This window comes from Mucor mucedo, assembly GCF_025094135.1.
Source record: "Mucor mucedo strain NRRL 3635 chromosome Unknown EV154scaffold_6, whole genome shotgun sequence".
In the NCBI taxonomy this organism is placed as follows: domain Eukaryota; kingdom Fungi; phylum Mucoromycota; class Mucoromycetes; order Mucorales; family Mucoraceae; genus Mucor; species Mucor mucedo.
In genome coordinates, this window is record NW_026252290.1 from 121200 (window position 1) to 132623 (window position 11424).

At 34.6% G+C, this 11424-nt stretch overlaps 3 protein-coding genes across 3 annotated transcripts; all 3 read right to left on the reverse strand.

Annotated features, from left to right (window-relative positions):
• Nucleotides 1-528: 528 nt before the first annotated feature.
• On the reverse strand, nucleotides 529-2714 carry EV154DRAFT_456417 (uncharacterized protein). Its single transcript, XM_051597377.1, has 6 exons — nucleotides 2629-2714; nucleotides 2546-2560; nucleotides 2449-2493; nucleotides 2164-2386; nucleotides 1993-2107; nucleotides 529-1931 (listed from the first exon to the last, which is right to left on the reverse strand). Exons 1-6 carry the CDS (start codon nucleotides 2692-2694, stop codon nucleotides 986-988), a joined length of 1410 nt encoding a protein of 469 aa, XP_051462636.1. The 5' UTR covers nucleotides 2695-2714; the 3' UTR covers nucleotides 529-985.
• Nucleotides 2715-5795: 3081 nt separating this feature from the next.
• Nucleotides 5796-6713, reverse strand: EV154DRAFT_476590 (uncharacterized protein; the record flags this gene model as incomplete). The annotated part of the gene is made up of 3 exons (XM_051598045.1): nucleotides 5796-6314; nucleotides 6374-6627; nucleotides 6689-6713. The coding sequence occupies 3 exons, from the start codon at nucleotides 6711-6713 to the stop codon at nucleotides 5796-5798; spliced, it is 798 nt and encodes a 265-aa protein (XP_051462637.1).
• Nucleotides 6714-10260: 3547 nt separating this feature from the next.
• EV154DRAFT_492731 (cytochrome b5) lies at nucleotides 10261-11307 on the reverse strand. The gene is made up of 6 exons (XM_051599707.1): nucleotides 10989-11307; nucleotides 10901-10910; nucleotides 10803-10829; nucleotides 10642-10745; nucleotides 10519-10577; nucleotides 10261-10453 (listed from the first exon to the last, which is right to left on the reverse strand). The coding sequence occupies exons 1-6, from the start codon at nucleotides 11094-11096 to the stop codon at nucleotides 10369-10371; spliced, it is 393 nt and encodes a 130-aa protein (XP_051462638.1). The 5' UTR covers nucleotides 11097-11307; the 3' UTR covers nucleotides 10261-10368.
• Nucleotides 11308-11424: the final 117 nt, after the last annotated feature.

Sequence of the window (11424 nt, forward strand, 5' to 3'; positions counted from 1 at the left end):
GAGTTACGATCCTTCAAATAACCGCCCTCTAGCTTGCATGATGCATGAACAAGGTAAAAAAATAACTTGGTCTTTCATTTTTCATTTAGCATTGAAAAAAAAAAACCTCGGAGGAGTGATCCCAGACTGAAAAAAAATTAAGATAAACATTACTAGGTAGGAAATTGACTTGAAAAAAGATTACATTACATTGCCCGCGCCTTGGGGGAAGCTCAAAACCGCTTCCAACCCTAGTACCCTATACGAGACTGTCCATAACTCACATTCATGTTTTTTCTGTGTGGTTAACACAGATCATAGATGGCCACAGTATTTAAAAAAACTTGCATTATTGACAGTAATCAGAATTTAAAATAAGAAAGTAGATAATAGTAAATCTGACATTGCACTGTATTATTAATAATGATAAAAAATAGCTTGCAAGGGCTTCAAAATATGACAATCCAATAAAGTAAAATGTTCTCAAATGGCTTATATACGGATCTAAAAAAAAAAGTAAGTTTAAGTGTAAAAACTGTATTGTCCCTCAAATAATTAAAATCTCAGTCGTATCAAGGAATGAATTGGTCCGCTCAATAACTGAAGTGTAATCGTATTAAACATATATACTCTCTTTAACGCAAACATCTGAGTAGTTACGTAGTAACAATAAAAATGCATAGTTGGTACAAGTAAGGCAAAATAGTGAACGAAAAGTCTGATATATGGAACTCAAAACAAAGACAATGAAAAATTAAGCGTATCCCATCCCCCCCCACTCACTTATTCCCAAGACTGTCCCCAATGCACAAACTATTTTTAATTAATCGTCAATCAATTGTTGTTGATTGACTACTGTGTGTTACTAATGCCATTAGAAATCACAATACTTTCCATACGAGGCATGACGCTCATGTATGGGTATGGTTTGTTGAATTACCAAAAACATTTCTTCGTTTCATATATACATATCATATTCAATACTGATGGACTTTTTTCAAGTATCTTAATTGTCACTATCAACGATTTCGTGTACGTTGTAATGAGAGTATGAGCTTCCTGAATCCGAGTGGCTACGATCATCACAATCATAAAACTGGGCTTCTGTATCGTCATAAGGATCGTTTACAGAATCTGATACCAGTTCATCTTCACTGTCGTCTCCTAAACTATGGGCCTCGTTCTGAGCGCCATCGGTACTATCTACAGATATATCCCCTTCTTCATTGGTATCTCCGTCTCGTGAACTAATATCATCATCTTGGTCTTCGTCATCTTCGATAACAATCGTGTTCTCTCGGATCGCACGTTCTTCCTCCGTTTCGAACATAATATCAATTTCATCTCGAACGTATGAATCCTTGGGAATGTTGATGTGTGCAGGAAAGATAACATTAAATTTAATGATAAGATCACCCTTGTTGTCCTTTGTATCAGAGAATAGGGGCATACCTTCACCTTTCTGAAAGAAGGCCATGCCGGGTGTGATCACTGTGCCGGGGGTTTGTTGAATATTCAATGGGCGGCCATCCATATGTTTAATAAAATCTCTCTTTCGATTCACTCCCATGAGAGCATCTCGTAGTTTAATATCGATGGAAGCAAGTAAGGTGTCTCCCTGACGCGAGAAACAGCCCCATTTATCTTCGACCGTCACTTTGATAAGCAAGTCGCCCTTTGTAACGTTGTCGGGCATGACATTGCCATAGTTCTCCACTTTGATCGTGTGGCCGGAATGGATGCCTTTCGCAATCGGAATCAACACACTGACACGAGTCGCTTTAGCCCCAAGACAGGTCTGGCATTTCTTTTTGTAACTTTTTACACCTGCTCCATCACAGCTAGAGCATAAAACAGATACTTTCTTTCTATTATCACTCAAGCGGGTTTGAACATATCCAACACCCTTGCAAGTCACACAACCCTCAGTAAAGAGAGCAGTATTCTCATTACTATTATTTCAAAATTATTATCATGCTAATTTTTTTTATATATATATATCATTTTGCTTACCCATGGCATGTTTGGCAATTCACCTTTAGGTTGTAGTAAACCTTGAGGGCGCTCACGCCGAGATATGATTGTTTTAAAGAGATTTCCGCAGTAGTGTGGATGTGGTAGTCTGATCCTATAAAAAAAAAATTGTTAGCGGAGTTTCCACATTTTATATCAACAACGCCTTACTCTTAGGAGGTGGTGGTGGAGGGCTGGGTGGTCGTGGTGGAGTTGGTGGAGTTGGTGGAGCTGGTGGAGTTGGCGTCCTGCGTCGTGGTCTTGAGGTATAAGGAGGAGTACTTGCATAAAAACTTTCGAAATCGAAATCCGTTGCGCGTTTTCTTTTTAAATCATAAGCCACTTTTTGGTCCTGATCAGATAAAATCTCATACGCGTTCGAAATTTCTTTGAACTACGGCAAGTCAATGTCATGAAAGGAGACAGATAAAAAAAAAAAAAAAAAAAAAGTTTTACCTTTTCGGCTCCATTGGGGTTTTTATCAGGGTGATAAGTTTGAGCCTATAAACAAGTTAGCTACGCAGTCGGTTTATTTGAATGAAAATGTATTTACCAATTTATAATATGCCTGTTATTAAGAAAAGAAAAATAAATGAGTTACATTGATAAAATAAAAATATTAAGACGCGTTCATACCTTACGAATTTCAGAGGAAGTTGCTTTTTCAGTAACTCCTAATGTGATATAATGTGAAGTTGTCATTATAATTCTGTTTGCTGTGTATGAATGAATAAAAAAGAAAAACAGTAAAAATCAAGAATTGGCCTCTTTAAATAATTGGTGGCGGGACTTACAAATATAGTGCTACCCACACCACATGTCCCACATGTCGACTATTACCATCTGCCAAAAATGACATGTTATCACAAAGCTTAATGTAATGTTGTAGAAGGATCTGAATTACTTGTTATTCTAATAAATTACCATATCCAGTATATTTCTTGACTATATAACTCCCCGCGCACGATTGGCAAGTATTGTATACAGGTACATCGTCCCTGTAGGACATGGTACGGCCTATGATTACACCATATATATATATTCAACCATTAGGGTCATTGCCGCCACTCATTCAATAAACAGTCTTGTTGGTTATAATAGGAGGAGAATTGAACTCCGATCTGGACAAGTTACTTTTACCACTGTAATCAATAGAAAGAAGCTCACGTTCATATTTAGACAAAGAACTGTATTGGATGCATATTTTTTTTTTGGCTACATGGTACACGTTAATTTATCAAGTCCTGATGAGGTTCCAGATGGTCAATTTACTATTACAATGAAAGGAAGTTAATATTTGGTCAGATATTAAGGGGGTCTATCCTAAGACAAAATAGGGTCTTAGGATCATTTGACAGTAACCGATTTATAAAAGGCGTGTTTTACTGTTATTCGTTGTGCTAAAAAATTTTAAAGGGAATAATATTGTGGAGAATATATTAACATTATATCTAATACAAAAACATGTTCTACATTAAAAAGAAAAATGAAAAAATCAAGTTTCGATCTTGTGAGAGATAACAAACTTCAGGCTCATATCAGCGCATTTATTAGGCATTGTAGGGTACAAAATTTATTATTATAAGTAACACACTTCATTTACCTTGAAAATTTAAACTATGTCTGTTGTGCTAAATTTACAGGATTACTCTTATTATGCACACTATGGTATTACCCATCCACAAGTTTCCTTTATTTAGTGTATTAAGATATCCGCACGGTTCAAGAACTAAGTATAGTACCAATGGGAAAAAAACTAAAAGGAGATCCATGTACATGATGATGTGAATTGCAACCTATGACAACATAATTTAATTAAGGAAGTGCTATTCCTTTAATGAAACGATTATCAAAAAAAAAAAAAAAAAAAAAGGAAACTAGCTTTTAGCTTCTAATCATAAACTGAAATCAGTATTAAAAGGAGCATGAATGTTTAGTAATATATTACAAAGTATTAAAAGATTGCGATCAGAGGTATCAATAAGGTCATTTGATTGGAACATCTGTGTTGCTAGTAATTTGGGCCGCCAACCAAATTTTCATTATTGCTACCTGTCGATAATCATGAATGTGTGTGGATCAGATATCCAAATAATGCATTATACCAAAAAGAGTAATATGATGCTCGTAGATAACCTAAATATATCATTTGGATTGGCATCCACATACCATTCCACAGCACAACACATTTTATCACTAGTTCGTATCATTTTCTTATGCCCTCCAAGAAGTTCTTGTACAACTAGATATTCCGAATTAAGGAGCGTGTCATGTAAAGGGATATTATAAAGCCTCGGGTTTTTATTGGCCTGGAAGACAACAGTGCGTTTTTCCCTCCCTTTTTTTTTTTTTTTTGTCTCCTTAACTCACATGATTTTGTTTATCTTGATTCGAATCGAGCCAATGTGATATCTCTACGGATGATTTCAAAACAGCTTTTTTATTATTATTGTTTATGGCTTGGGTTGCTAAGTAGAGGTGAACCGGTTGTTTGGGAGGCACCGTGTTTTAGTCCCATCAGTCGCTCGTCAGGTATTTAAGACGTGCACCGTGATTTCAAGGACGTACCCTGTTTATTTGTTAGAAGCGTCATAATTTGTGTGCGATAAAACCGTTCCTGTAAACAAGGGACATTTTAGTCAAAAGCGTCAGAAGTGCATTACACTAAGCTATCAGCTCTCTAAAGTAAATATTTAGTCCTTTTCTTTTTCTTTTTTTTTTTTTTTTTTTTTTTTTTTACCCGGTCTTTCTTATCCATTTTGATCTCTCCATAAGCCACCTGGTTTAAATCAAATGACAGTGTGTATCACTGCGCTTGAATGGTCGGCTTAGTGTTAGTTGTGGTTAAGAGAGAGAGAAAAAAATGCATACAATGAAGTTGAGCACGGTACCTTAAGTGATCTTCACATGTTGTTCTGTTGTAGATACGCTCATATAAAAAAACGTATTGTATTCTCGATAAGATTTTTCTTTTCTTTTCTGTGTGCTTTTTTAGATGAAAACAATCTTGAGCTTCATATTCTTTTTGGAAAATGTGTTTACTATCTTTTAAGCTTAATATGTACATTAGATAAGAGACATAGAGACAGGTCGATCGTTACATGATAAACTTATTGTTGTGAAAGTATTCTTAGAATATAGGTTACGCCTGTTTACTCAATCGAGCCATGATCCATTTTAGAGGGACGAGATAAAAAAAAATGGGACCTTGTGTATTATTTGGGAAAGATATTCAACGGGTGCTCCTTGCATATATGTATAAATTAATTACGCCAAAGTAACCGCATTATCTACTACTATAATTAGACACGCCCATTATCCATCTATAATACTTTATCAAAAAGCTTATAAATTCCAGTGATAATGCGGTGCATACATGTGCAGCTTGCAAGCAGTAATCCTTTGGATTTATAACAAAAAAGAAAATGTTAAAGAAAAGTACGTTATGACGTGCTTCAATATTTAATCTTATCGGAACTTAGCGTACCAACTGTCGTAAAGATATGTCAAAATAAGTGAATGATGTAATTCGTCGTCTAAAAAAAAAAAAAAATCTTGTCATATACAAATCTCAACTATAAACCGGATGTAGCATAAAGATGAGACTTGTAAAAAGTATAATATAAAACCGTGCATGACTTTTTTTTTTTGTCGGGAATGGGGCTCTTGTCATTTTTCTTTTAGAAAAAAAAAAGAGCTAGCTTGATTCAGTAGATTAGTTAGACATTTTGGGACGCCACTAGGCTACTGATTGGGAAATATTCAATAAACAAGACAAGTCTTAATAAACTACTTTTTAATAATTAAAATTGAATATTTTCCATTGCTTTATAAGGATCTCCAGGATTCAAAGTGGTATTTTCAACAACCAGTAAAAAGTTAATATCGTCTTCTTCATTGTTCATGTGTTCTTCTTGTGTTGCGTATATAAGGATTTCCACAAAGAGCGGAAACTGTTGGAAAAAGTCTTCCATATCTTCAGTTATTAATGGTTGGCCATTTTCCAATTGATGATAGGTATATACATGTCCTGTTCTAATCTTGATTAGAATGTTGGAGAGACCTTTTAGTGCTCTTTTTCTTGATTTGAATATATTTATAATATCTTCGGATAATAATTCAATGTTATCTTCTAATATTGGTAATTGGTCATTGTAAATATCTTCGGGTTCATCTATCGCCATCATATCGTCATCTTGCTGATAGTTATTTAAATTGACCATCTTATTAGGATGACTGTAGAGTTTATTTGCTAGCCATTCTTCGAATATACGAGATAGAGGTGACGTTGCTTTTGTATTACTGCTACCTAATGTAGGCAGCTGAGTAAAAAAAAAAGATGAGTACATTACGTAATAATGAGATAGTAAATGAAACCTACAGATATGAATCGCACACCGCCATCCATAAAGTAAGTATTTTGACATTGAGAGATATGAGGGTTTGTAGGATCTTGCATTTGATCTAAGAATAGTTCGGTATCGATCAAAGGATGCGATGGGTATAAAAGTAGACTTGATAAATCATCAATAGCTGTAGCCAATGTTTCGTCATCGTCTTCGCTATCATAGTAATGTTTCATGGAAGCTGGCATATTATCCGACTTGTCTTTGGTATTAAGCATGGTATTTGTATCTTTTATTTTATATTAGATTATTACAATAAGAAAAAAAAAGAGTTGTTTTTTTTTTCTTACCAAATTGGTGTGACTCAAATAACATTGTTAAGATAAAATAAGCTTCGAGGTTAAACCGAGGTAAATGTAAATAAAGAGTAAAAAAAAAAAAAATATAAAGAAAAAAGATAGAAAGATAAAGGAATTGGAAATAAAAAAAAAGATTTATATAGCCTTGGATGATCAAACGGCTCTTATTGGGTAGAATCTGCATGTGTTAACATATATTGCTAATGAAAGGGGATTATGGGCCATGTGAGGTTATCGATTTGTGTACATTATTGTATAATAGTCATGGGAAAGGGCAGAGCTATATACGTACACGGACACTCGTTCTATTTGACACGTACACCCCACTATCTCTAGTAAATCTTCTCCTTACCCTCACTTGTCTAAAAAGAGAATATAACCGGGTGTCACCTAATACCAGTATCTTCTTTATCTGGTGTTACGCTAGATTTTTTTTTTTCTTCTGGGGTCATGCGGTGATTAACATTTACGGAAAACCCTTCTTATCCTTTTTTTCGTTCCCTTTTTTTTTTTTTTTTTTTTTTTTTTTTTTTTTTTTTTTTTACTTGTGTATTTTCAAAAAAAAAACATGAACGGAATATGCTACCACATGTAACTATTTAATTATGCAAGACATGCAAAAAAAAAAAAAAAAAAAAAAAAAATAGGGAAGGATACAAATCAGGTCAATCAGAAATAAATATTATTGATTAAAAATTTAAGGTTTGAATTTATTCCATTGAAATAACATACTATACCATGTTCGCTTTTTGTCTATTGCATCTATTCTATCCTGCTACAGGACTTCCCGAAAATATTAGCACTGCTTTTATAATATTATCATGCACTAGCCTAGATAGAATATAAGCAATCTCTCTTTTTTTTAAAGTACCAATAAATAAATACTACACGGTATTAGTTTCTTGTTCAGGTAGTCATAAAATGTTTGTTACTAATTATCTGCAAAAGCCTTGCAAGCCTCCCTTCTCTTATCTTCCCTTATCTTCGCTGATAGAATTTCTTTATGTAAAAGTGACTCCTTTCTTTACTTTCATCTTTTGCAAACAGACCAGACTTGTACAGTAGGATTGATCTCAGGGAGGATAAACACAATCAAAGTCATCCATTTCTAATATACGATTTTTTTTTATTGGCTAAATTTAGACGAGCTCCTTTCCACCGATCCGTTTCCATTTCACTGCCTAGAAAAAAAAAATTGTGCCGGTGTTTCTTTTTTATAACACCAACCAACGCTGGTTGCTAACTACTAGAGGACAGGCTATAAATACACTGAATCTAAAGTGAATCGGCATTTGCTACGACAGTAATCCACTGTAACCTATAGTAATATGTAACGAAAGAATTGACTTGAATCGTTAAGATACAGGAAATATGGTATTGGCTCATTTTCGATAGAAAACTCTTAAATTGAAAATAAGAGTATGAATTTATTGACACCGAGAGCAGTCATTCTAACTTTAGTCGATTTGCCTTCGCTGTTTGTAATTAGGACAACAGCTGAATAATGTCAAGTCGTTCACATTATTCATTAATTCCTCTCTGTCAAAACTTTATATTGATTTTTTTATAAATACAAAGCAATGATAATCTTTTACAGTGAAATGGACCTTGTAGTATTATTTTTTTCTAAGCAGTAAACTGGAAATAGACAATGGCCTAATGCCTTTTTGTAAACTCTTTAAACTATTCATATTGCATAAAGTGCTAGGCATAATAAAGTTAAAGTAATGGTCGGTAAAGGTGACACTCCTTTTCCTGTGTTTGGTATTTTGGCTTCACCTGGGCCCTTTCTCTTTTCCGATGGCGCTGTTACCTTGGGAAATTTCCAATATTGCCTTGGTCACGCTAGGACCAAATATAGCATCTATAAAAAAATTTGGAGTTTTGTTAATGTCTTTGAAATTACAACTTAAGGGGTGTCTCCTTTCTACGACCACGCCATACTGTGCTTAAAGTTGATGAAACAGCCTTGACTCGGCAATAAGAGTACATTTAATCGTATATTCTATGTCAGTCTACAAGATATCATTACTCGATCGTACATGGATTCTAATTAGTATTGCCCTTGTTAAATTAAATCCATGCAGCGCGCTTCTTAATATCTAAAGATTTAATAATCAACTAACAATACCATCCTTCGTTTTATCCGGGTTTTTGACCAATCAGTTCTACAAAGCAGTCTTCGTGATTAGTATTTAGCTTATGTAAATGCTCATCTTATTACTGGTAAGCTGGTTTGATCTGTGGTGGTAGAATCAATAGTTTGGTACAAATGGAACCTTATATCACAAGTCTTCTTTGTATTGTGTGTATGTTAGAAGAATTGATGGGTATGCCATATCAAACAACAAACAAACTACCTTTTTTGCATTTTTGCGCGCCCTTCATTGGAACAACAAGAATCCCTTCATCTCATGACATTTTTGCTTGTACGTTCATCTATTGACCACACCTTTTTTTTTTTTTTTGGGTCAATGACAGTATTACTTTTTTTGCTCGAATGATTAATCATCGTCATATATTTTAACCAGCTGAGTTATTCTTCATCAAAATTTCCCACAAGACCTGTCAGCTATATTTTGTTATCCTTTTGTGTTATGGGTACTGTAATTGTTTTTCACATTTCTGTGACAAGTGACGCAAAGTCTTGTGGTCGTGTAAATCAGACTGTTTTCTCGTAGTTTTTTAGTAAACTGTCTAATAAATCACTGGATTTGATAAAAAAAAGCAGCGGATGCTTCGTTTCACTCATTTGGGAATATCTTGTCAGCTACTAGAGCATATTTTATAAGCCAAATGTTAAAAGTTGAAACTTCTTGTTGCTAATAGTTAGTGGTACAGTGTTCACTTTTGTAACAATGTTTTTTTTTTTTTGGTTACTCGAATGTGGGGGCATTTGAGCTATACGTCTATGTAGATTGTCTGTTAGTGAAGGGGTATGGGTATCGGATATTCGCGGCATTTAGGCTCTGCTGGCTCCAGATCGTCCTGTTGGATCATCATCCTCAACCCATAGAAAAATATCTAGACTTTTTTAGAATTTTCATTCATAATGATTCTAGCTTTTTCGTATTTTACAAATAAGAATCTCTCGTTGCTTTGGGGGGGGGGGGGCAATTCATACACGTTGATTATTATCAGTTGAGTCAATTGTTGTCGGACATACTTTAATTGAGAAAAGAAGCCAGAGAAAAGGCCTGTTAACTTGTGATACTTTGGATTTTATTTGGGTTAGTGCATTAAACAATGCGTGAACTTTTTTCTGTAGATCACCAATATAGGAATTTTTATATTATGGGAAAAGATTAGCTCCTTAATATGTTTCCCTCGATTATGAGTAGGCTGCATGATGTAATCTTTTCGTATGATAGAAAACACAATAAAATAGGCTCTTTTTTTTTTTTTCTGAATCGGCATTCTTGTTTGTGTGCACAACTTCACGTCATGGATACGGTTTCTATGGGAACGCCTTAGTCCTATCAACATTTTGATGAGCAACATGTGGCCAATCAATCATAAAACATGACCCCACAACGCTTATCTCTCTCTCTTTCTCTTTCTTCGTTTGCATAATAAATCTATTTTAAGGCTTTTTTTTTTCTTTTCTTTTTTTTTTTACAAAACAATGGGCCATTTTTTTTTTAATGTAATATAATAATGATTTAAAAAAATTAATGCTTTTGTTGAGGAGCAATGACATATTTGTATAAAAGGATACCAGCAACAACAACGGCAGGGATAAGAACACGGAGAACGCTAAAAAAAACTGGTTAAACATCCTGAAGAGAAAAAAAAAAAAAAAAAAAAAAAAAAAAACTTACGATCCCTTAGGCTTTTCTTCGGGAATGCGGGTGACAGGAACTGGGGTTGGCTTAACAGCCTATGAAAATGTGCCAAAAAAAAAAAGTTAACAAACATGTCAAAACAGTTAAAATGGTACTTACACCAGGAGAAGTGGTGTCTAATTCACCAATGTAAAACTTTTGCAAAAGTTCACGGGCCTCGTCGGAATGACCAATATCTTCGAAAGACTCAGTGGCATCCTTACCTAATGATGTGTCAGTATGACCATTTCAGCCTCATTTATCTCGCTCATTTGTCTTACCAGCTTCATCATAGATAGCTTCCTCTCCTATCGTCAAAATAAAACAATGATTTAGTATGTCTGGTTCTATCCATCGGTCTGTCACATGTTGGATTTACCTCCGGGATGCTGGCAACAAATGAAAAAAAAAAGGGGGGGAGGCTTAATTAACAAAGTTCAAATAATTACAGGGACAAAATTACTTACGTCTTCAGCAAAAGTGGAGACATCATAAACTTTTTCGTGAATGATCATCCAAGTATCACCTTTGGTGTTGTGCTTATCAACTTCGGCTTGTGTATATGTGGCGGCCATCTTTTAGGTTTTTTTTTAGAGTGGGGGGAGGTTAAAGAAGAAAAAAAAAATTGATTGAATTGTGCGAATAAATAACAATTGGCCCTGCTACATATTGATTTGATCATCCGTCCAACGCACCATTGCCAATGGATTTCACGGCCCTACCATACAACCGAGAATATGCCATTTTTCTAACCAAGGTCCCTATTAAACACGCATTAGATTCATGAGTCTAAATAAAAATTAAAAAAGTAGGATTGATTTTTAATGTTATACACTGTGCTTCATCTCATACTTCTATAAATCAACGACTGCCATTTGTTGAAATCGTCGGATAAACAGGAGG